The sequence below is a fragment of the Kogia breviceps genome, chromosome 16, assembly GCF_026419965.1.
Source record: "Kogia breviceps isolate mKogBre1 chromosome 16, mKogBre1 haplotype 1, whole genome shotgun sequence".
Taxonomy (NCBI): Eukaryota; Metazoa; Chordata; class Mammalia; order Artiodactyla; family Physeteridae; genus Kogia; species Kogia breviceps.
Window position 1 is genome coordinate 25,245,096 of NC_081325.1, and position 25,834 is coordinate 25,270,929.

Genomic DNA, 25,834 nt, shown 5'->3' on the forward strand with positions numbered 1-25,834 from the left:
TGGACCAGGGCACGAACCCGCGTCTCCTGCATCGGCAGGCGGACTCTCAACCACTGTGCCACCAGGGAAGCCCTATCATATGGTTTTTATCCTTCAATTTGTTAATATGGTGTATCACATTGATTGATTTGCATATATTGAAGAATCCTTGATTTCCTGGAATAAACCCTCCCTGATCATGGTGTATGATACTTTTAATGTGCTTTTGGATTCTGTTTGCTTGTATTTTGTTGAGGATTTTTGCTTCTGTGTTCATCAGAGATATTAGCTTGTAGTTTTCTTTTTTTGTGACATCTTTGGTTTTGGAATCAGGATGATGGTGGCCTCGTAGAATGAGTTTGGGAGTGTTCCTCCCTCTGCTATATTTTGGAAGAGTTTGAGTAGGATAGGTTTTAGCTCTTCTCTAAATGTTTGATAGATTCACCTGTGAAGCCATCTGGTCCTGGGCTTTTGTTTGTTGGAAGATTTTTAATCACAGTCTCAATTTCAGTGCTTGTGATTGGTCTGTTTATATTGTCTATTTCTTCCTGGTTTAGTCTTAGAAGGTTGTGCTTTTCTAAGAATTTGTCCATTTCTTCCATATTGTCCATTTTATTGGCATATAGTTGCTTGTAGTAATCTCTCATGATCCTTTGTATTTCTGCTGTGTCAGTTTTTACTTCACCGTTTTCATTTCTAATTCTGTCGTTTGATTTGAGTCTTCTCCCTTTTTTTCTTGATGAGTCTGGCTATTGGTTTATCAATTTTGTTTATCTTCTCAATGAACTAGCTTTTAGTTTTATTGGTCTTTGCTATTGTTTCCTTCATTTTTTTTCCATTTATTTCTGATCTGATCTTTATGATTTCTTTCCTTCTGCTAACTTTGGGGATTGTTTGTTCTTTCTCTAATTGCTTTAGGTGTAAGGTTAGGTTGTTTATTTGAGATTTTTCTTGTTTCTTGAGGTAGGATGCTATTGCTGTAAACTTCCCTCTTAGAACTGCTTCTCTTGCATCCCATAGGTTTTGGGTTGTCGTGTTTTCATTGTCATTCGTTTCTAGGTATTTTTTAATTTCCTCTTTGATATCTCCAGTGATCTCTTGGTTATTTAGTAGTGTATTGTTTAGCCTCCATGTGTTTGTACTTTTTACAGTTTTATTCCTGTAATTGATGTCTAGTCTCATAGCATTGTGGTCGGAAAAGATACTTGATACAATTTCAGTTTTCTTAAATTTACCAAGCTTGATTTGTGACTCACAGTATGGTCTATCCTGGAGAATGTTCCATGGGCACTTGAGGAGAAAGTGTATTCTGTTGTTTGGGGATGGAATGTCCTACAATTATCAATTAAGTCCATCTTGTTTAATGTGTCATTTAAAGCTTCTGTTTCCTTATTTATCTTAATTTAGATGATCTGTCCTTTGGTGAAAGTGGGGTGTTAAAGTCCCCTACCATGATTGTGTTACTGTTGATTTCCCCTTTTATGGCTGTTAGTATTTGCCTTATGTATTGAGGTGCCTATTTTGGGTGCACAAATATTTACAATTGTTATATCTTTTTCTTGGATTGATCACTTGATCATTATGTAGTGTACTTTCTGTCTCTTGTAATAGTCTTTATTTTAAAGTCTATTTTGTAGGAAAAGAAGAAGTAAAGCTGTCACTGTTTGCAGATGACATGATACTATACATAGAGAATCCTAAGGATGCTACCAGAAAACTACTAGAGCTAATCAATGAATTTGGTAAAGTTGCAGGATACAAAATTAATGCACAGAAATCTCTGGCATTCTTATACACTAATGATGAAAAATCTGAGAGTGAAATTAAGAAAACACTCCCATTTACCATTGCAACAAAAAGAATAAAATATCTAGGAATAAACCTACCTAAGGAGACAAAAGACTTGTATGCAGAAAACTATAAGACACTGATGAAAGAAATTAAAGATGATACAAATAGGTGGAGAAATATACCATGTTCTTGGATTGGAAGAATCAACATTGTGAAAATGACTATACTACCCAAAGCAATCTACCGATTCAATGCAATCCCTATCAAATTACCACTGGCATTTTTTACAGAACTAGAACAAAAAATTTCACAATTTGTATGGAAACACAAAAGACCCTGAATAGCCAAAGCAATCTTGAGAACGAGAAATGGAGCTGGAGGAATTAGGCTCCCTGACTTCAGACTCTACTACAAGGCTACAGTAATCAAGACAATATGGTACTGGCACAAAAACAGAAATATAGATCAATGGAACAGGATAGAAAGCCCAGAGATAAACCCACACACATATGGTCACCTTATCTTTGATAAAGGAGGGAAGGATATACAGTGGAGAAAAGACAGCCTCTTCAATAAGTGGTGCTGGGAAAACTGGACAGCTACATGTAAAAGTATGAAATTAGAACAATCCCTAACACCACACACAAAAATAAACTCAAAATGGGTTAAAGACCTAAATGTAAGGCCAGACACTATCAAACTCTTAGAGGAAAACACAGGCAGAACACTATACGACATAAATCACAGCAAGATCCTTTTTGACCCATCTCCTAGAGAAATGGAAATAAAAAGAAAAATAAACAAATGGGACCTAATGAAACTTAAAAGCTTTTGCACAGCAAAGGATACCATAAACAAGACCAAAAGACAACCCTCAGAATGGGAGAAAATATTTGCAAATGAAGCAACTGACAAAGGATTAATTTCCAAAATTTATAAGCAACTCATGCAGCTCAATAACAAAAAAACAAACAACCCAATCCAAAAATGGGCAGAAGAACTAAATATACATTTCTCCAAAGAAGATATACAGATTGCTAACAAACACATGAAAGAATGCTCAACCTCATTAATCATTAGAGAAATGCAAATCAAAACTACAATGAGATATCATCTCACACCGGTCAGATTGGCCATCATCAAAAACTCTAGAAACAATAAATGCTGGAGAGGGTGTGGAGAAAAGGGAACCCTCTTGCACTGCTGGTGGGAATGTAAATTGATACAGCCGCTATGGAGAACAGTATGGAGGTTCCTTAAAAAACTACAAATAGAACTACCATACGACCCAGCAATCCCACTACTGGGAATATACCCTGAGAAAACCATAATTCAGAAAGACTCATGTACCAAAATGTTCATTGCAGCTCTATTTACAATAGCCAGGATATGGAAGCAACCTAAGTGTCCATCAACAGATGAATGGATAAAGAAGATGTGGCACATATATACAATGGAATATTACTCAGCCATAAAAAGAAATGAAACTGAGTTATTTATAATGAGGTGGATGGACCTGGAGTCTGTCCTACAGAGTGAAGTAAGTCAGAAGGAGAAAAACAAATACCGTATGCTAACACATATATATGGACTCTAAGGGAAAAAAATGTCATGAAGAGATTAGTGGTAGGACGGGAATAAAACACAGACTTACTCGAGCATGGACTTGAGGATATGGGGAGGGGGAGGGGTGGGCTGTGACGAAGTGGGGGAGTGGCAGGGACATATATACACTATCAAATGTAAATTAGATAGCTGGTGGGAAGCTGCTGCATAGCACAGGGAGATCACCTCTGTGCTTTGTGACCGCCTGGGGGGGTGGGATAGGGAGGGTGGGAGAGAGGGTGATGCAAGAGGGAGGAGATTTGGGAGCATGTGTGTATGTATAACTGATTTAGTTTGTTGTAGAGGGAAAACTAACACACTATTGTAAAACAATTATACTCCAATAAAGATGTTAAAAAATAAAATAAAATAACGTGATTAAAAAAAAAATAATAAAGTCTATTTTGTCTGATATGAGAAGTGCTACTCCAGCTTTCTTTTGATTTCCATTTGCATGGAATATCTTTTTTCCATCCCCTCATTTTCAGTCTGTATGTGTCCCTAGGTCTGAAGTGGGTCTCTTGTAGACAGCATATATACAGGTCTTGTTTTTGTATCCATTCAGCCATTCTGTGTCTTTTGGTTGGAGCATTTAATCGATTTACATTTAAGGTAGTTATCAATATGTATGTTCGTATGACCATTTTCTCAATTGTTTTGGATTTGTTATTTTGGGTCTTTTCCTTCTCTTGTGTTTCCTGTGTAGAGGAGTTCCTTTAGCATTTGTTGTAAAGCTTGTTTGGTGGTGTTGAATTCTCTTAGCTTTTGCTCATCTGTAAAGGTTTTAATTTCTCCATCGAATCTGAATGAGATTCTTGCTGAGTAGAGTAATCTTGGTTATAGGTTTTTCCCTTTCATCACTTTAAATATGTCCTGCCACTCCCTTCTGGCTTGCAGTGTTTCTGCTGAAAAATCAGCTGTTAACCTTATGGGAATTCCCGTGTATGTTACTTGGTGCTTTTCCCTTGCTGCTTTTAATGTTTCTTTTTTGTATTTAATTTTTGATAGTTTGATTAATATGTGTCTTGGCAATGTTCTCTTTGGGTTTATCCTGTATGGTACTCTCTGTGCTTTCTGGACTTGATTGACTATTTCCTTTCCCATGTTAGGGAAGTTTAGGAGTATAATCTCTTCAAATATTTTCTCAGATCCTTTCTTTTTCTCTTCTGCTTCTGGGACCCGTATAGTTCACATGTTGTTGCATTTCATGTTGTCCCAGAGGTCTCTGAGACTGTCCTCAATTCTTCTCATTCTTTTTTCTTTATTCTGCTCCCTGGCGGTTATTTTCACCATTGTATCTTCCAGCTCACTTATCCATTTTTCTGACTCAGTTATTCTGCTATTGAGTCCTACTAGAGTAATTGCATAATTGTTCAGTGTTCAGTAATTGTGTTGTTCATCACTGTTTGTTTGCCTTTTAGTTTTCTAGATCCTTGTTAAGTGTTTCTTGTATTTTCTCCATTCTGTTTCATAGATTTTGGGTCATTTTTACTATCATTACTCTGAATTCTTTTTCAGGTAGATTGCCTATTTTGTCTTTATTTATTTGGTCTTGTAGGTTTTTAACATATTTTTTGGTGGGTGGTGCTGTATCCCTGTCCTACTGGTTGTTTGCCCTGAGACGTCCAGCAGTGGAGTTTGCAGGCAGTTGGATAGAGCTGGGTCTTGGTGCTGAGGACCTTTGGGAGTCCTCACTCCGATTAATATACCCTAGAGTCTGAGGTTCTCTGTTAATCCAGTGGTATGGACTCAGAGCTCCCACCACAGTAGCTTGGACCTGACCTCCCACAGGGAACCAAGATCTTGAAAGCTTTGTGGTGTGGTTTAAAAAAATTTAAAAGAGAGAGAGAGAAACAAAGAAGGAAAAAAAGGAGCAGTACAATATGAAAGAATAAAAAACTAAATAAAGTTAGAAAGATAAAAAATATATTAGAAAAAATAAAATATAATTGAAGCAACTGCAAAAAGGTAAAATAAAACCACAATATAAAAAAGAGAGAAAAACAAAGGGATGGGGGGAATAAGCAAAAGGAGAGAACAATAACAAAGTATAAAGAATAAAATAAAATTAGAAAAATAAAGGATTTATTAGGAAAAATAAAACTATAAAAGAATCAGTAACAATGAATCAACAAGGTAAAACAGAAAACGAATCTAAAAGAGGGAAAAAAAAGTCTTGCTATGGGGGCAGAACTTAGGCAGGGGTGGAACTAAGGGAGGGATGGGGTTTAAGGTGGGGTGGGATCTAGGCAGGTGGGAGGGTGCCTTTTGAGCATAGGGCAGGGCCTGGGCGGGGCCTAGATGGGGTGATGCTCTAGCATGGGGCGGGGCCTCAGCTTAGGACCTGCAGGGAAGGGGAGAGGCAGCAAGTTGAATGGAGCACCTCTGCAGTGTGGAGTTCTGGAGTTTGGACGTAAGGCCCTGGGTGAATGTGTGTGGGTGGAGCTTAGGCCAACACCTTGGAGGGGGTCTCAGAGAGGGTCTCCGAGTGTAGAGGTGGGGCTTGGGCTCTGCGCAGCAGGAGGGAGGCTCCAAGGGTAGAAGATTAGGCCTATGAGCCCAACAGGCTCCCTGGTACCTAAGTGGACACGGAAGGCACTGGCCCCCTTCCCTTCCATTCCTTGTTGTCCATCCCCCACTTTCTCCCCCAGGGTCTCCCCTGTTGCTGCTGGACCCCTAACTTTGGGTGAGTCCAGCTGGGTGTAGGAACTTCTCCCCTTCCCCAGCCACCCTTCAGGGGTGCCAGTCCCAGAGGTCTAGACTTTACTTTTCCTCCCCCTTCCCTCCCTCCCACTCCCTCAGAACCCACGTGGCTGGAGGGGGCCTAGCTGGGCAGAGGATCAGGCCTGGGATCTCAGCAGGTTCCTGGGGGTCTACGTGGGCAGAAGAAACCTGGCCATGCTTCCTTTTGATCCTCTGCTCTCCCAGTGGTTCCCCAATTTCCCCCTTCAGGCGTCGGATCCCTTCCCCTCCCCCAGCTGCCCCTCAGGTGAACCGCTAAAGATGATGTGGTATATATATACAATGGAATATTACTCAGCCATAAAAAGGAATGAAATTGGGTGCTTTGTAGAGACGTGATTGGACCTAGAGTCTGTCATATAGAGTGAAGTGAGCCAGAAAGAGAAAAACAAATATCGTATATTAATGCATATATGTGGAATCTAGAAAAATGGTACAGATGAACCTATTTGCAGGGCAGGAATAGAGACGTAGACATGGAGAATGGACATGTGGACACAGCGGAGGAAGGGGAGGGTGGGACAAACTGGGAGATCAGGATTGATGTATATACACTACCTTGCATAACATAGGTAGCTAGTGGGCACATGCTATTATAAAGCACAGGAAGCTCAGCTCGGTGCTCTGTGACAACCTAGATGGGTGTGGTGGGGAGGATGGGAGGGAGGTCCAAGAGGGAGGGGATATAGGTATACATATAGCTGATTCAGTTTATTGTACAGCAGAAACTAACACAACATTTAAAACAATTATACTCCAATTAAAAAAAAAAGAAAGATAGCATCTTGTGCCTGGAAACATTGAGGTCGGGATTTTCTCTCGTGCACTGGGTTGTGTTTATATTAGGTTATGCGCGGCAGTTTGCCAGTTTGTTTCGCAGATGTTTGTAATGTACAGTCTTACATCTTGTTTCTATTTCTGGAACACTTTTAAGTATGACTCATGTTTTCTTGAGGTCAACCTAAAAATACAGCTAGTTTTAAGCATTAATGTAAAATGTACCACCGACATCACACAGTAGTACCTATCAGTAGTTTAATGCGACTTCCTGACAAATTAAACGTTTTCTTTGACAAAATACGCTATACTAAGATACGAATAAGTGAAAACAGGATTTTTTTTGAGAAGTGAGTTCTCTGATAACATAATGTAAACAACAAAATGAATTTTAAATTTTAATAAAAGAAGGTATCACTGGTATCACCAAAGCCCAAGAAATAGAATTAGTGTCCATAAAACTAAGTCCACTACATTTGATGGAGCCCTGTGAGGTTCATACTTGTAGGGAAAGTCTTGGACCTGAAGATAGAGCCTGTTAAAAAATTTTTAGAGGAGCAGTAGGACACGGTGGCTGGAGTGCAAACTTTGGACTCAATTTAGGTCTCAATCTTGGTTTATGTACTTATCAACTGTGGACAAATGATGCCACCGTAAGTTCTTTGATTTCTTTATTCACAAAATGGGGATAATGAATATTTAACACATGCTTATACTACTATTGGACACTGTTCTAAGTCTCTAATTTAATCCTCATAACCACCTTATAAGTAAGTTCATTTATCATATCCATTATACAGATGGAGAAACTGAGCACAGAGAATTTAAGTAACTGATTAAGATTACACAGTAAATAGCTCTACTAAAACAGTTGGGATTTAAACAGCTTGGGTTGAGTCTGTGTCCTTATATGCGGTAGTCTGCTACCTTCTAGGGTTGTCGTGAGATCTAAATGAGAGTATGAAAAATCATTCGTATTTTTACCGAGCACATGACAGGAAGGCAATAAATTATGACTATCCTTATGAGTTATTAAGGGAAGACCAAAGAAGGGAAAAGAAGAGGTCTTTGTGAGGGTACAGCGTAGACTACAAGGCAGCCACGGGGTTCAGAAGCTGCTTATCCATATTAAGAAACTTATGTAGAGTTGAAATGTAGAGGCAGGCATTTCCAGATGCCTCTGGCAGGCATGGAGTAGTGGCAGTACTGCCACTGGTTGAGAACCATTGTTGAGTGGTATGAGCAAGGGAAGGGATTGCTGAGAATTGTCAGATATGCCTGCCTTAGGGCCAGTGGTTCTCAGCACGTGAGGATCATGCTGAGTGGAAGACACGCCCATGAACACACTCAAAGTTCTACACAATTCCCAGGATCCGGCTTTAAATAACTCCATCTCCATGCCTTTCCCTCCCACTTAAGAAAGTACACTGGTGTACAAACTGCTCTTTGATTATAATTTTGATTCTTCTTCAGTTTGCTAAGAAAAAGATAACTTATTCCTAAATGTCAACACTTTGCTAACACTGACAACTTGTGAGGGGAAGACCTCACATTTGATTAGGAAATCCTGCCTTCGATTTAAAAAAAAAAAATCTTGAAAAGAAATATGAGTTCCAAGGTCAAGACATTCAAAATAGAATGGAACTATACTGAGACTCTGTCATTATGAATAGTTACAAATAGTTATAAACAATAAAAGGTGGAGGAGGCTGAGGAGACCAACTTGGCTTTACCTGATAGAACTTTGGACATTTCATATTTTCAGTAGTCAAGTCCAGGTAATGAAAGGTCAGGCACATTTCCAAAGGTGAATACAAAGAAGCAACATAAAACTTCAAGAATAGTGTAGAGAAGACCTGTGGCCAAAGTAAACTGAGATTTGTGAAAATGTAAAAAAACCCAAAGTGTTTACATTTTTAATTATATATTTGATGTCAAAGTAAGAAGAGGTGGTAGATCTGCAGCATAGGGGAACTTTGTGTAATTTTACTGATAGAGAAATTAGAGCTTTTTTTTTTTTGCGGTACGCGGGCCTCTCACTGCTGTGGCCTCTCCCATTGTGGAGCACAGGCTCCGGACGCGCAGGCTCAGCGGCCGTGGCTCACGGGCCATGTGGGATCTTCCCGGACCGGGGCACGAACCCGAGTCCCGTGCATCGGCAGGCGGACTCTCAACCACTGCGCCACCAGGGAAGGGAAGCCCTAGAGCTTCTAAACTCTTATTTTGTTTCATCCTTAAACAGCAAGCAGATAGACTTATCTTGAAATAAAGAGTAGACCATGTATGACAAAGATTTAAGCCTGGAGTAGGAAAGAAAAATAGTTAAGTGGACATCTGACAGTTAAGAATGAGGTACAGGTGAATTGCTTCCTAGCGTTGTGGAGCTCCTTGAGAGATTCTCAGAGGTATAGGTCTTGGGGCAATGTTTTTTATTCTATTTTTCATCATTGCATTCCTAAGAACATTTTCCCCCAATTGTCTCTCCCCAGTTCCATGGAGTTTCAATGCACAAATATATTGTATATCTGTTGATTCACAGCATCCCTTTAGTGGGCAACAGACCATTGTAATAGCTAAGACTTATTCTCAAGTCCCCCTCCAAGAACCAGTTTTTGCCCCCATGCATGGTGTAGAGGCTTCATAGAGGACAGGAGAGAAGCCAAGCACCTCCACTTGGGTGATGAGTCTCCTGATTTTCAGACATAGAAGCATTGCTTTGGGGAAATTATAAAATGGTTTAATGTGACCCCAGTGATGTGATATACCAACCAGTCTGCCCAAAACCTTGTCCTTGATCTTCCCACCATGATTAAGAAAATCAGAAATGTATCTTTATTTTTTCCAATGAGTCAATGTTAACTTTTTTCAGGGAGGGTAGGGGGAACCACCCTAGCAAGATTATGCTATTGGTGGAGGGGGTGGGGGGGGGAAGCACAGCTTTAGTCCTAGGCAAGCGTTCTTAGTTTGATCTTTGAATTCTTTCATGACCTTCCTGGATGATTAAACGAAGTTTAACAAGTATGGGTTATTCAACACATACAAAAGACTTTATGTTTTTTATATACATTTACACACATAAATATATATACATATACATAATATCAGTATTGTATGTGTTTACGTATAAAGTGCAACATAATAGTAAAGGAAACACTGTACCCACACCCAATTTAAGAAGTAGAATGTTTCTAATGCCGTTGAAGTTATCCATGAGAATCTCTCTGATTCCATGTCCAAGTATCCTGAATTTATCATTCTTTTGCTTTTTTGCTTTTTCAAGCACTGTTTTATCACATATGTATGTATTTGTAAAGAATTCAATTTGCTAGTTTATTGAGCTTTATCAAAATAGTGATATTAATCATTAATGTATGATTTAGTTTGTGACTTTTTTTCTCATTTAATAGTTAAACATATTGTTGGAAGTAATGGTAGTTCATTCTGGGTTTTTTGTTGTTATATAATATTCCACTGTGTGCTTTTTATCCATCTCGTGTCTCCAATTTTATTTTGAGCCACACAGCTGTGAGTATTCTATATGTCTTGATGTATTAGGGCGAGAGTTTTTCTTGTATACCTAGGAAAGCACTTGCTAGGTCACTGGGTGACTTATAAGTGAACAAACACTAATTGTATTAATACAAACATTTTAAAAAATGTTTAGGGAGAAGATGAGTGGATTGATGGGTGATTTAATAGTAGAGTTAGGGACTTCCCTGGTGGTCCAGTGGTTAAGACTCCACACTCCCAATGCAGGGGCCACGGGTTCTATCCCTGGTCGGGGAACTAAGATCCCGCATGCCGCGTGGCAAAAAAAAAAGAAAAAAAAGAAAAATAGTAGACTTAGAAGGGCATTATACAGAGTAGTCTTCTATTCCTAAAAGAGCTGGTGTAGAATAGACTTAAATTCTGAAGAAGTCATTTATTTAAGTCTACATCAGACTTCCTAACTGTGAAGTTTGAGGGATCTCACAACCCAGTGCCAACTTAAGTTATAGCTTTAAAAAATTTTTCACAACTGTGATAATCATTAATTGTCTGGGATGATTTGGTCATATCCCCTTTTTAGAACAAAAGAGGTGGGCTTTAAAATTGTGGCAAAGTAATGGTACTAGCTGCTCATATCACCCTTGAAAATCACTTTCATTCCTTTGGTGACACGTTGTTCAAGCATTCTTATAAGCTTTTTTGTTTTTTGTTTTTTTTGGTCACACCATGTGGCTTGTGGGATCTTAGTTCCCTGACCAGGGATCAAACCTGGGTCCACAGCAGTGAAAGCCCAAGTTTTAACCACTGGACCACCAGAGAATTCCCATTTCTTAATAAGCTTTTAAGTATGGGATTATGTGACTCTTTGTGATGTAATAAACTTTGTTCTGTTATAACATTAGGTAATAATGGTTTATTGTAAAACAGTGTGAAAATTCGCCAGATGTATGTATGAATGTATATGGTGTATATGTATATATGCATGTGTGTGCATGTGTGTATATATGTGTATGTATATATAATATATATATATTTTAACTTAATGTACTGTCGGCATTGGTTGCTTGAAGACTTATATGTAGTATTCTGATTTGCATTTCATTTTACCTTTTTTCCACCTTAAAGTTTCAGACTCTCTGGCTCAATCAGTAATTCAACATCTAAGATGGATAATGCAGAAGGATCTTTTGGGGCAAGATGTCTTTCTAATAGGACCTCCTGGTCCTCTTCGACGCTCTATTGCTATGCAGTACCTGGTAAGCAATGAATTCTTGTGGATTCCTAAGGGTCTTAACTATGATAAGCCATTTTGTAAATAAATAAAGAATTTACAAAAATATCAGGATTAGTCATTGCTTTAAAAATGTTGACGTTGAAGGGTGATTTGTTTATAAAGCATTTGGAATAAGTTACTTGGGAAGTAAATGTACATTGGCCTTTCATAGCTTTAGCAAATGTTGTTGTAAGTAGAAAACCCTCCACTTCCAGTAGGAAAGAAATGTATCTAAATTCAGGCAATGAGTAGCAGACAGAATCAGCAACACTGAGATTACAAAACAAAGTGTAGTTTTATACTACTCAGGAACATTCTTTTATCTTTGGTCCACATTTTGAAAAGCCAGATAATTCTGATTTTTTGAGTTATGTGGTCTTTAAAGGGAGCCTAAGGATTACAGAATCTTTCTTATGTGTTAACTTGCACTCATTTTTTTTTTCTTAAATAGATGAGAAAATAAGTTCAGAGAAATTAAATAACTCACTCAAGCTTTATCCAGCGAGTAAATGATGGAGCTAGACTTCAGATCTCACATTGCTTCCCCTTTCTGACATGTTATTCTCTTAAATGTTTGTAGTTCTCTGAGTACGGTTGTGAAGCGAGTTGAAATATTCAAATCTCAACACAAATTAAAAAAAATTTACAGGACTTTTTTTCTACTACTTTGTCAGCATTAATAGGCATTGCTCTAATGATTCAAGGGAGAACCCTATCAGATGAAGTTGGTCTGTTCCAAAGATACTTTTTAGGATGAAGAGAAAAAACTTACTTAAAGTTTCCTTTTGTAACTTGATATTAAATAATTGATTTCTAAGCTATTGAAATATACTTCGTGTACTCTTTTATTTCGGTGGTGAATTTATCTTGGTACTTTCAAAATCATGTAGGGCAGGAATGATAAAAATAGAATGGACATATCAGAAACTAACTCCCTCTAGCTCATAAATTTCATATCTTTTATATGTTCCTAGAACCAGTTTGTGAGGTACAACGTGCCATTGTAGTAGTATCCTCACTTTATTAATATACAAGGCAAAAGTGTCTTGTCTAAGAATGCAGAGTCAGCCACCGAAAACCCAGGTCTAGAACCTCTTTAGTTTAAAGATGTGCACTCACTGCCTGGCTTATTTCAAAGGCCACAATATCTCACTTTGATTTTGTTTCCAGCAAGACTTTGAAGCTTGTTAGAAATGTGGAATGAGCCAGGCTAGGAGATCATAGGAGTCTTGTTGGCTCAAAAATGCAACTCAAGTTTATAAGTATAAAGCTTGTATCTTAAAAAAACAACAACCACCAAACTGTAAATTGTGAATTAGAGCTGAGGCGGCTTTAGGATGTGGAAATACATGTAAGAAAACTTAATAGCCTAAGCTGCCTTCCAAGCTCTGCAGTGGGTACTGCTGTCATTAGATATAGGATCCTATGCATAGTAATAGCCAGAGTAGATGACATCTTTAAAGGCAGAAATTTGGGGGCAAGCCTGTTGCCCCCAAATGAGAAATTAAATAGAAATAATTTGATGGTTGCGTTTATTTCATATTTCACTCATATAAAATGAGTTTTGTAGATAGTTCATAAAAAACTCAACAGGCCTCTGCCGCCTCTCCCATCTGCTGTTGCTGGTGCTGTGTGTGAGCTTGCTGGTACCACTTCTGTGAAGCAGCAGCTGAGGGGACTTTGGTGCTTGTCTTGGCTGGTGAAGAGTCCCAGGAAACTCAAGACTGAGGATAACATCCTCATTGTGGCAGTTCAGAGTGCTACCGTGGTACAATTTAACAGTAAGAGGCATACACCACTTTGTCAACCAATGTGAATGACAGGGTTTTTCAGTGTGGGAGATCGTATTCAGACAATCAATTAAACAAGACAGGAAGGCACTGTGATGTGTTCCAGAAGTCAGAAGGAGGTATCTGCTAAAAGAAAACCTGCTACTTAACTCCAAAATTGTGCTCTCATGGGCAATTCATTCTTATTTAGAGAAACATCATTTGGTATCACCACAGCTTCACCACTACAGTGTATGTCTTCTCTGTTTAAAACTTTTCCCTTCTTTCCACATATACTGAAATTTATGGGTGCATGGGAACCAGCACATTTTAAAAAACTAAATGACAATAATAATATATTTTTATCAACATCACATGGAGACACGATGGAGAAAACAATCCCATTGTGTGGAAATATCCCCTTTCACCATTAAAGAATGGCATGCTCATTCAACTTTTTTCTTTATACTCGTCCAGTAAATTAATTTGTTCTTCCTGTTTAGTAAAAACATATTGTATGCCTTATTGGATTGGAGCATGTCATTGCTTTTAATTCAACGTTGTAAAACCAAAGATAATGTTAAAAACTTTTTGTACATAGTTTCTACATATATGGCAAAATTAATTTAGAGATAGGTTAATTATTCTAAAAGAAATGGATTCTGGATGGTTTCTCCTTCAAATCAAATGATTTTTTTGTGTGTGTGAAATAATAACCCCCTTACCCCCCTCCTCCTTCTCATCTTACTTCTTCTTTTCCTTCCTGAATAGTTATGTATGTGTCTCTCCTGACTATTGATATTTACCTTATTTTCACACTTGTTAAATACCTAACATATTGTATCAGTATGTAGTTGGTAAACATTGGTTCGTGGAGTAAATTAATTTAAATCACCCTTTAAAAAAAAAGAGGAACACTACTTACAGAGATGACTATCGTTTGTCTGAAAATCGAGTAATAGCCAAATTATTACTCTTGATATTTGAAAAGAACTCTACAGCAGACATTAAGATTTATAAGATCTAATTTTGATTATTATTGCTTAAGTAGTAAGTAATTAAGTCATAAATTATTGCCTACAGTAAAAGTAAAGCTCTGAGGAGAGATATATACATATTTTGATTAATGCTGAATTTATTGCATTTTTCTTAAAGCTGAGGCTCAAAAGCCTTTAATCTAGAATTACATTTAAAATGCTCTTCTGTAGAGTGACATTGTCAGATAACTGGCTCCAAAGCATATGTTGGGAACTTGATTTTTGTTTTGGGACAATTACACGCTCTGCTCTTCAGGAGTTGACCAAACGGGAGGTTGAATACATCGCCTTATCAAGAGACACCACCGAAAGTGATCTCAAACAGCGTCGAGAGATCCGCGCAGGAACGGCTTTTTACATCGATCAGGCAAGTGCTTACCACACTCCAACATGTTTACTCCTGGTCTTTAAGAAATTGATTTTTGAAGTAGAAAAAGAGTAGCTCATGTAATAGTGAAAGATGGATGTACTGTGCTCTCTCAAGACAGATTTAATTTAGGTTTTTGGTTTTCATGTTCTTGGAAATGCCTTCTTAGTTTAGTACTAAATAAGAAGCCATAGTTGAAATTAGTGGTTCTAAAATGTTAGCTAAAGATCAATATGCTGATTTCTTAATTTTCAGTTGCTTCCTATTAATTGCCTATAGAAATTTGTGGGGTTTTTTTAAAAGAATTAAGGCGATTTTAATATAGGAAATTCTCTAGCACATTTATTAAAGTATTCTCAATATAAAGGTCATTTATAAAGGTTTATTAAACATACTGAAATTAGATATATACTTCCAGGAACTTCAGCTTTTTGGAGAGAGTACTTAGGTGTAGGTCACCAATTAAAATAATATTTTTTGAAAATTATAATGAAGCTTGTTGTACATTTCTTTAAATATATTGCTTAAAATGTTAAATATTTTTCTTTGTTAGGAATACCTAATAGAAAAAAGGACAGAGGCTTTACACATTTCATAGAGAAAAGATTTCAAATATTCAATAATTCGTGACAAGATGCTTGATCTTCTTGTTAAAAAAATAAAAATTAGGGCTTCCCTTGTGGCGCAGTGGTTGAGAATCTACCTGCCGATGCAGGGAACACGGGTTCGTGTCCCAGTCCGGGAAGATCCCATGTGCCTCGGAGCGGCTGGGCCTGTGAGCCATGGCCGCTGAGCCTGCGCGTCCGGAGCCTGTGCTCCGCAACGGGAGAGGCCACAACAGTGAGAGGCCCGCGTACCGCAAAAAAACAAAAACAAACAAACAAACAAAATTAAAACACTAGTGAGCTGCTGTTTTTCTTTCACCTATTAGATTGGTAAAGATTAAAGAATTTGCTGATGTCCATTGTTGATGAGGAAGAAGGGATGAGGAATGAGCATTGCTGTTAATGGGAGCGTAGATTGATGCAATTTTGAAAGAAAATTTGGTGATTATCTATCAAAAGAAAAGAAATCAAACATATTTGTATCCAGCAGTAATATTTCTAGCATTTTTTCTTTCCAATGTTATTCACACAAAGCATGTAAAGTTATATATACAAGGATGTTTATTGTAGCATTGTTTGATATCATATAAAACTGTAAGTGAAAATTATAATGATGTACATTTAGGAGACTAATTAAATAAATAATGGTAACTAGAATTCTCTGTCACCATGAAAAAAAATGAGATGAATCTATATGAGGTGATAGGAAAGAAATCCAGGATATATTAACTGAAAAAGAATGAAGTTGCAAGACAGTATATGTAATATGGTCCCATTTGTGATTTAGAAAAATAGAAGAAATGTGTAAATGTTTGTGTACACATTGAACATTTCCAGAAGGAAACACAAGAATCCATAAACAGAGCTGACCTCTGTGGAGGTATGACTGAGCATTTGGGGTGGGGCGAGGAAAGAACTCATAGTTCTTTAAATTTGAAGCTTTCCCAGGAGTACACACTATTACTTATAATTAAAAGAGTGAAATTGTAAGAAGCACTGAGTGAAAGAATTTTTGGAGACCAGAATATTCACATTGTCACATAGATTACTAATTAATTCCAAAAGGAAAAATGTACTTAAAGTGATTTGCCAATAACTACCTTAAACAGTGGTGAGCAAACTTAGCATCATATTGTGGGAAAATCTGAGAAGTTCAGACTTCCAGCAATGAAAAAAGTAATGCTTTGTGGATGAGGCACATAAGTGTATTTAAAGACATCCATTTTATTCACATAATGCCAAATGTTCACTTTATTTCTAATTATAAATGGGAAAAAATGTACTTTTACAATGCTTGCTTCTTTTCTGGACCCAGTGAGGATGAAATGAAGGAGATGGGATTTGAGTTGAGATAGTGAGCAGCTAAGGAGAGAGATTAGAAAATGAGACCACAGCCTGTGTAGAGGAGAGGGGATAGGAATATATTTAAGTGACGATGAAAGAACTGATTTTGTCTGGTAGAGCATGGATTTCAAAACATATTTTTTGAGTGTGTTTTATACCTAGATGATTGTTGCAATGCAAATAGTAAGGAAGAGAAAGGGATTTTTGTATGTTGGTTATTTTAAAGACAGCTTAAAACTTTGCCTATTTAGAAATCTCAGAAATGGAGTCATTTTAGGTAACTAAGTTTATTGATTAGCTAAAGAATTATTTCTTGAAGCATAATATATATTATTTAGGTGAAACTCTGATATTATGTTCTCCTTGCCATTCTAAAAAGCATATTTTCAGATGATATCTATTTTACCATTTGTAAAATATTTAAAGTGCTATGTAAATATATGGTAGTATTTTATACTTTCATGTTTTCTTGGTGAATCCTACTTATTATGATAAACATCAGCTATTTAGGATGCTGTAATGCACTGACACCTTCAGAGCCTGTGATGGAGATATAGGCATGTTAGTCCTTTCTCTAACTTGCTTCAGGCTATTTATGAGATTGTATCTGATTTTCACATTTTCTCTTCTCTCTTATTTGGCAGTTAATATTCCTTACTGTTTGCTCATAATCGGATCCTATCAGTTCCTTGCTTAAATCCATGCAATCCCATCACATCCAGAATAAAATCCAGACCCTTTAACAAGTCCACCACACTCTACAGGACCCGCCCTTGTCAACCTCATCTCCTTCCTTCTTTCCCTTGCTTTGTAGACTCCAGCTACAGTGACCTTCTTGTTCTTTTAAAAATAGACCAAGTGCTTTCCAGCCTTTGTACCTGATATTTCCTCTGCTTGGAATGACTTTCTCCCAGATCTGTATATTCCTGCCTCCTTGTCATTCAGCTTATAAATTCTCGTAACATTCTATAATCACTGATCACGCCCATGCCCTTTCCACAGGAACCCTGCTGTCATATGCATAATGTAATCTTCAGAGCACCTATCACTCTCTGAATTTACCTAATTATTTCTTTGTTTTCATGTTGATTGTCTGTCTTCCCCACTAGGATGTAACTATTTTGCATATCTCTAGCACCTAAAAACTGTTTGGAATGTAACTGACGCTTACATTTTATGACAGGTTTCTCCTTTGGTTAATCAACCTTGTTAAAATTTTAAGTAAATTAAGAATAAATAGGATCTGGATGGGACCAGGGGGCTTTCCATTGGAAAATATATCTGTCCTTTTGACATCTATTTTGAGTCATCAGAATGAATAATTACCATCTGAATTCTAAATATTTGAAGTTACCAATTGATTACCAACTATTCATGTTTGTTAGAGTGAAAGATCTTTATTTTATTTAGAAATTTCTTTTATTTAATATTCTTAACCGTTGACTTTGATGTCTGGGATCAAGGGAAAGGCAGTGTCCACATAACCATCAGGTGAGGTTTCATAATGTAGGTGGGCCAACCTAGATGAGAAATACCTGTGGCCATCTAGTGGGTGCTAAGGAGAAAAAGTTTGCGGTTTTCATTGTGGTTGACATTGTATGCACATATGACTGATGTCCAAGTAATTTCTAATTGACATTTCAGCTGGAAACCTTGACTAAACTCCCAAATCCGAGTTGGGGGTCATGGCCTTAGGCTGCTTTTTTTCATGCAGGATTTTTGGATAATTGATGATAAAATGAGAGGTTGAACTCAATTGCTACTCTTGAAGATCAGAATTAGGTTAATAATTCTGTAGTAGGGAATTTATATTTTCTTTCAAAATAATGTTTATTTCTTCTGATTAATAAAGTCATAAATGCTCATTTTATAGATATATATGTGTGTGTATATACACATATAGTATTTATTAATTAACAAATATTTATTGAAATGACTGCTGTGTGTCTAGGTACAGTGAACAGAAGAAACAAATTCCTCCTATCATAGAGCTTATGTTTTAGTGGGGGAAACAAAATAAACATAGTAAAGAAGGATAGTATAATAGAGCAAGTGATAAAGAGCATAGGGAAAAATATAAAAATTATTTCTCTTCCCCTTCAAGACCAACAATGTGAATATTTTCTGTATTTCTTTCTATGATGCCTATATTCATATCTATTTAATCAAGTATAGTAATTTTTACAAAAATGGTATACCATGCATATAAAGTTTTACAGTCTGCTTTTTTTAAAACCTGATTTTTTTTTAGGAGCATTTTCCTGTGATATTAGATATTCCTCAAAAATATGGCTTTTAGTGTCTGTACAGTATTTCATCAAATAGATGTGACATTATATATTTAATATTCCCATTTTATCTACCTTCCCATGTTGTTGGTCATTCAGGTTCTTTCTAAGTTTTCACTGTTATAAATAACTCTTTGTGAATATCTCTGTACTTAGATCTTGTTATTACCTTGGATGATTTTTTTAGACTTGAATGCTGGAAATATAATCAAAGGGTCTAGACATATTCAAGAGTCTCGATATACATATATTGCCAAATTGCTTTCCAGAAAGGGTGCTCCAACTCATACTCTCATCAGTATGCACTGAGTGATTGCCTCATGGATTCTTGTCAATATTGAGTATTTCCATGTATGTACTTTGCCAAACTGATAGACTTAATTTGCGTTAAAAAGTACTAACCAGGTTGAATCATGTTTACATTTATTGGCTATTGCTTCTGTAAGATGTCAATGAACTGAGTGGATATAGAAAAGGAGAGAGATACTGATGAAATAAATAAGTTACCATCTGTCAAGAAAATGTTGACATATACCCCATGTTTGTCTATGTAAATATTTACTGTAACTTATCCACTTGTTAACGTGAAGGTAACTTAAATTTTTTTTTTTTTTTTTTTTTTTTTTGCGGTGCGCGGGCCTCTCACTGTTGTGGCCTCTCCCGTTGCGGAGCTCAGGCCCCGGACGCGCAGGCTCAGCGGCCATGGCTCACGGGCCCAGCCGCTCCGCGGCATGTGGGATCTTCCCAGACTGGGGCACGAACTCGTGTCCCCTGCATCGACAGGCGGACTCCCAACCACTACGCCACCAGGGAAGCCCACTTAAATATTTTTTATGCAGTTGTTTTGCTAAATAGATTATAGGAACGTTTTAAAAAGAAAAATAGGTTAAAGAACAGAAATATCAAAATTTATATGACATATTATGACACTTATGGAGAAATAAGGAGATTAAGATTTTTTGCTACCATATGAACTTTCATTTGTCTTTGAAGGTAAAATAACCCAAGAAAAGCCTAAATTGTTGATATTCTAACCCTTTAAAAATCTATTACTCTAATTTTTTCCCTTACCTTACTTGTTGACATTCTTATCATTAATTCTGTTTATTGTCCTGTGAGCCAAAGACTGCTGTGTCCAAAGACCTGGAGATGAAGACTTTTAAGTCATTCTACATTGCATTTCTCAAATATAAGCTGTTACAAATTAGCTAAGCTACAAATAAATTGTGATTAAGTTTTTATGTCTGGCTGATAGGAGACACTCTATATAGCGTTAATTTGGGGAGTAGAAAGCTAGGATGGGGAACTTCAAATGATTTTTTTCAACTTTTCTAAACCAGTAACTCTTTTCACACTAGAATCTTGTTAATTTGTTTGACACAATAATGTCAAGTTCCTTAATATACAATATACATATTTAATATTCCATATAAAATGCACTTTAAACAATTATATAATATTTTAATGTAGTCTCTGTTTCAGATAATTCTCGATTCTCTTTTATTAGTAGAAAAATAAGGATTAACTTTTTGTAATATGCTGCTTAAATGTTACAAGTCACTAAAAGCAACTCAATACATTGAATAACAGTGCTATTGATCAGAAGATGAGATTTTTATCTTGTATAAGTGCCGTTTACTTGTTTTAGCAAATAGGGAAAAACATTTACTTGTTTTTTGAGAATGATTGAATTCTAGTAGCTGCACCAAATCCTTTGCACCCGTATTATTATAATATGTCCCAATTGTCACTAGGACAGTTGGAAAAGCTCTCTATGTTTACTCTGGCCTCTGTATTAGTCAGAACTCAGGCCGTGGCTCCTTACCATGTAGCCATCTTGCTCAGGCCAACTCTTATCGACTCATATGTTAAATGTTTGACAGATTTATATAATTTATTTAAAAAGGATCAAGGGAGATAAAAAATAACTTTCATTGAGGGGACCTCTGTTGTGCTAGGTGCTTTATATGACTGCATTTAATCCTCAAAACATCCTTAGGCTGGAGGTGACTTCCACATCTTATAGGTGAAATAAGAGTCTTTAGAGGGCTATGGTCATACAACTGATAAATAGCAGTGGTAAGATTTGAACCAGGATCTGTCCAGTTCCAAAATATAGATTCTTTCTGTCATATGCTACTTCCTTGAAAGAGCAGTGATGGTGATGATGATGATGATGATAATGACAATGATAACAGCTGCTACAAGGATAATAGTATTTGTACTAATAACAGGCAAGTGGTTTTCTTTTTAAGGTTTACTGCGTGCCAGAGGTTATCTTATTTAATCTTTACCATAATCTATGAGATAAGCACCATTACTAGAAAGAAATGGAGGCTTAGAGAGGAAAGTGACTTATCTAAGTCACCCATAGCAGGTGATAGAGCCACCAAAAATCAATCTGATCCTATTCTGATATTTCAAAATAAAGAATTTGAAATATAAATTTTTTCATTTTTCTTTGGCTTCTTCAATGCTGTTACACTGTAACCATTTAGAGTATTTGAAGTTCTTTGGAATCTATTTTCATTAGATCATGACTGTATTAATAATAATTTATATGTTAATAGGTTTTACAGCTTTAAATATTTTTCTAGTACTGCGCTGATTCATAAATAGCGGCATTGTACAGTACCCCTTGAGGATATTCTCATTTAGTAAATGAGAACACAGACATCCAGATTAATTGTTTGCCTAAGGTCTTTTATCAAATCAGAAGCAAATCTAGAACAGGGCTTAGACAGTTTATGATTTTAGGTCATGCAGCTGCTTTTATCTTGAACTACTTTGTATCCACGTGTTAGGTGGTTAAAGCTGCTATATGGGGTGCTTTGTCCAGAAGGATCTTTCTGCATTTTTTCTGATTTCTATTTGAGAAATTAGGTCTCTGGAAGTTCTGTAGCTTGAAGGGCAGGAAATGATCCTTATGGTTGATCTAATTTCTACACTGAGGAATGATCACCAGTATTCATTCCACATAAAATATATATGCACTGTTCCCTTCTTTTTTTTTTTTAATTTCACAAGAAAAGTTATACCACAATTATTTTATTTAAAAATCTGTATAGAAAAGTTTTGAAGTATGTAGCCTACATCTCTCATGGTGACAGTTAAACTTGTTCAGTTCTGTTTTCATATCAAGTGTGGGCATAGATAAGTATTCTTCATATAAAAATTCTTTCTAAACTTACATAACAGCATCTTTTAACTGAATGGTTACATTTTCATTCCATAAACACTAAAAGCCTGCTGTGAGCCAGTTTTGCACCAATATGACATAAAAAAACATGGTTCTCACTCCTTCAAGACCTAAGAATCCTGCTGGGAAGATTAATCAGGTATATGAGAGAACTAGGAAAACTTCAGTGTTGTGGTTCCACACTTAAGTGCTGAGTAGACAGAGGGCAAAGGGGGCATTAATACAAGGAGGTTAAGATGCTTGGGCCTCTGTTGGGCCCAAAACTTGTAACGCTTTTTTCTCTCCAGCATCTCCTGTTAAGTCTGAGATTTACAGTCTGGTACAATATGCTGCTGATATATTAAAGTACTTAATGGATTTGCTATTCAGTTGTTTTTAACATCGTTCTTTACAAATATGATCAGACTGCATTAATAAAGTTTGACAGTACTGATTAAAGTATTTTAATCATTTTATAGACTATTTTAAGAAAGAATCAGGAAGCAAAGAGATACTAAAATAGTAATGTTTTCTCCTTTTAGCCAATAATTTTGCCTACATTAAAAATTTTTAATTTGCATATGCTCTGGGTATATAAGTACATAACCAAAGGGCAAGTTGGGAGGAAAGTTAAAAATCTTCAGTGATCTTTTACATTTCGATTTTCTTTCATTTTTTTCTAAAAAATTATAGCAGTCATAAGTTTATAATCCTCTTTTCATATTCTTATCTTTGAATCCAATTGCACTATAAAGCATCCATCCTCATTGCCAGTTAAATGTTGTATAAAATAAATAATTTAACATTGAATTAATAAGAAAACAGTTTGGATTTTTAAAAATTAAATTTTTTTTTAATTGAAGTAGAGTTGATTTACAGTGCTGTGCCAATCTCTGCTGTACAGCAAAGTGACTCAGTTATACACAGACATTCTTTTTTTATACTCTTTTCCATTATGGTTTATCACAGGATATTGAGTATAGTTCCCTGGGCTATACAGTAGGACTTTGTTATTTATGGGAAGATTTATTATTATTTTTTTTAATTTTAAAAATTTGTTTATTTATTTATTTAATATTTGGCTGCGTTGGGTCTTTGTTGCTGCGCGTGGGCTTTCTCTAGTTGTGGCGAGCAGGAGCTACTCTTTGTTGCAGCGCGCCAGCTTCTCGTTGCGGTGGCTTCTCGTTGCAGAGCACAGGCTGTAGGCATGTGGGCTTCAGTAGTTGCAGCACGCATTCTCAGTAGTTGCAGCACGCGGGCGCTAGAGTACGCAGGCTTCAGTAGTTGTGGCTCGCGGGCTCTAGAGGGCAGGCTCAGTAGTTGTGCACGGGCTTAGTTGCTCCACAACATGTGGAATGTTCATGGGTCAGGGATCGAACCGGTGTCCCCTGCATTGGCAGGTGGATTCTTAACCACTGTGCCACCAGGGAAGTCCCAATGGGAGGATTTTAAAAATTATTCTTAATTAAGTTGCGATAACTCACATGATCATGTATCTTGCTGCTGAAATAGACGTTATAGATGGCGTGATTCAGTCCCTCTTTTCCAGCAGGTAAACTTTCATCACCTTAAGGACAACTGAGGACTAGACATATTGAGATATGGTGCCTGCTCCAATTAGCTCTTTTAGTAAAGAAGCAGGAAGTAATGAAGGCTCCCATTGGAACGGTGGCAGTGAGAATGAAGAGAGTTCATGGATGCGTGAGATATTTAGAGGTTACACTTATATTGTTTGAGGAATCAGAAGTAATGAATCTCAGATGGCAGGAGAATCAGTGAAACTTTAATTGAAGTAGACATTAGGAAGAGGGCCTGGTTTAGGGAAGAAGTCATGAGCTTGATTTGATTAAGCATGTTGAGTTTGAGCAATCCTTATGGAGATATTTTTAAAAGGTATTTGGAAATGTGAGCATGGAGCTCAGGAGAAAGGCTAGGGTCACACAGTATATTCCTCAAGAATAATGAAATAAAGAAAATGGAAAAGTCTTATCTATTGTTGTTGTTATACTTAACATAGCAGATAACAGAGCACCTGCCATGTAATTAATACTCAGTGAATGAATAAGAATTTGTGGGTGTAGTTTTGATCTTTGCCAGTGGAATAACCAATGAGAAAAGAATGGGGGGAAAGGTTAAGAAAGGTTAAGAAAGTGCTTCTTGGGAAGCACTTGCCTTTTAGAGGACAGGATGCAGAGGGAGGGCTGGGGAAAGCCAAGGGGAAACCAACCTGGTAAATGTTCATAGACGATAAAGCACAAGAGAGGATCAACGGAAGAGGATTGAAGGACAGGTGAACACAAAGATTAAGAAAAAGCTTGATTTTCGGCAGCTTTATTTTTGGTACTTTCAAGTGAGCAATTTCAGTAAAATAAGCGTGATGGATGCTTATTAGAGGCAGTTAGTATGTGGACTGTTTTCAAGAGGCTTGAAAATAAGGGAGGGGAAAATGGGAGCATATTAAGAGGTATCAGAAGACTGTAGATTTTCTTAAAGTACAGACATGTATGTAGAAGAAAAGGAATCTGAAAATGCAAATAAGTTATTGTATAGTTGACGGAAGATTTTGGAGGAGGTGAGAGGGAATGCCATAAGCTCAGAGTACAGAGAGCTAGTCTTGGAAGGGTAGGAGTGATACTTTGTCAAAGACAGTTCCTCCTCCTCATCATCATTTGAATATGCTCAAGTTTTTGCATCATTAAAAAAAATGACTGCTGCTACACTGTCCCCAGCTCCATCTCCCTTTCTAGCAACAGGCCCCTCCCTTCTTCTCTTCATGGCCAGTTATTTTGTAGAATGTTACTTGGTATGGGTTTGTCTGATGTTTCCTCATGATTTGGTTAAGCTCATGCATTTTTTTTTAGCAATAATATGAAATTGATACATTTCATTACTGTATGTTAACTGATCACTTGGTAAGGTGGTATCTACCAGGTTCCTTCACTGCTGTGTTATTTTTTCCCTTTGTCGCTTATAAATATCTTGTTGGGGGAGATGTTCTTGAGTCTTTGCAAATATCCTTTTTCTTATCATACTCTTACCCACTGATTTTACCATCCATTGATGATTGTTGCTTCCAACAGTTATTACTATGGTGTGTGCCAAATCGTGACTTTCTATTTCTATCCCTCTTTCAGAGTATAGGTTCTTAACTTGAAGTCTCTATTGTAGACATATACCTGTGTGCATTTTACTCTGGAGAAGAGATGCAGCATTTATTTATCAGGTTTTCAAGAGGTCTTTTTCTATCCATCACTCCTTTTCAACTATATGATCACAGCACCTAACTCCATTAAGGGAGATGAAAGGGATCCTTTGTGTATTTGACTTCGGCTTCTGATCTCTCTCTATAGCTTATTCCAGATTCCTCTGGAAAGGTGCAATGCATAATTGACCAAGGTCTTCTGGAGTAAATAAAAGCAGATCTGCAGTGTTTGTTGTTGTCCTATGTTGTCAAGACTTTGTCTTCCCTGGCCCACAGTTGGGAAACCACTAAATTTTGATATATATATCTCTCGTTTTATCTCAGAGAACATGTATTTTCATCTCTCTATGAAATGTTTAAAAGTTAAATACAGTATTTAGTCTGTTCT

The 25,834-nt window shown here is 36.8% G+C and overlaps 1 protein-coding gene across 2 annotated transcripts in view; it reads left to right on the plus strand.

The window, feature by feature from the left end:
* The window catches only part of VWA8 (von Willebrand factor A domain containing 8), a 345,450-nt gene that overhangs the window by 31,261 nt on the left and 288,355 nt on the right, over positions 1 to 25,834 (plus strand). For both annotated transcript variants that reach the window (XM_059041719.2, XM_067016182.1), the window contains exons 3-4: positions 11,509 to 11,639; positions 14,719 to 14,829. In XM_059041719.2, the coding sequence (XP_058897702.1) occupies positions 11,509 to 11,639; positions 14,719 to 14,829 (242 nt within the window). The remainder of the gene's footprint in view (positions 1 to 11,508; positions 11,640 to 14,718; positions 14,830 to 25,834) is intronic.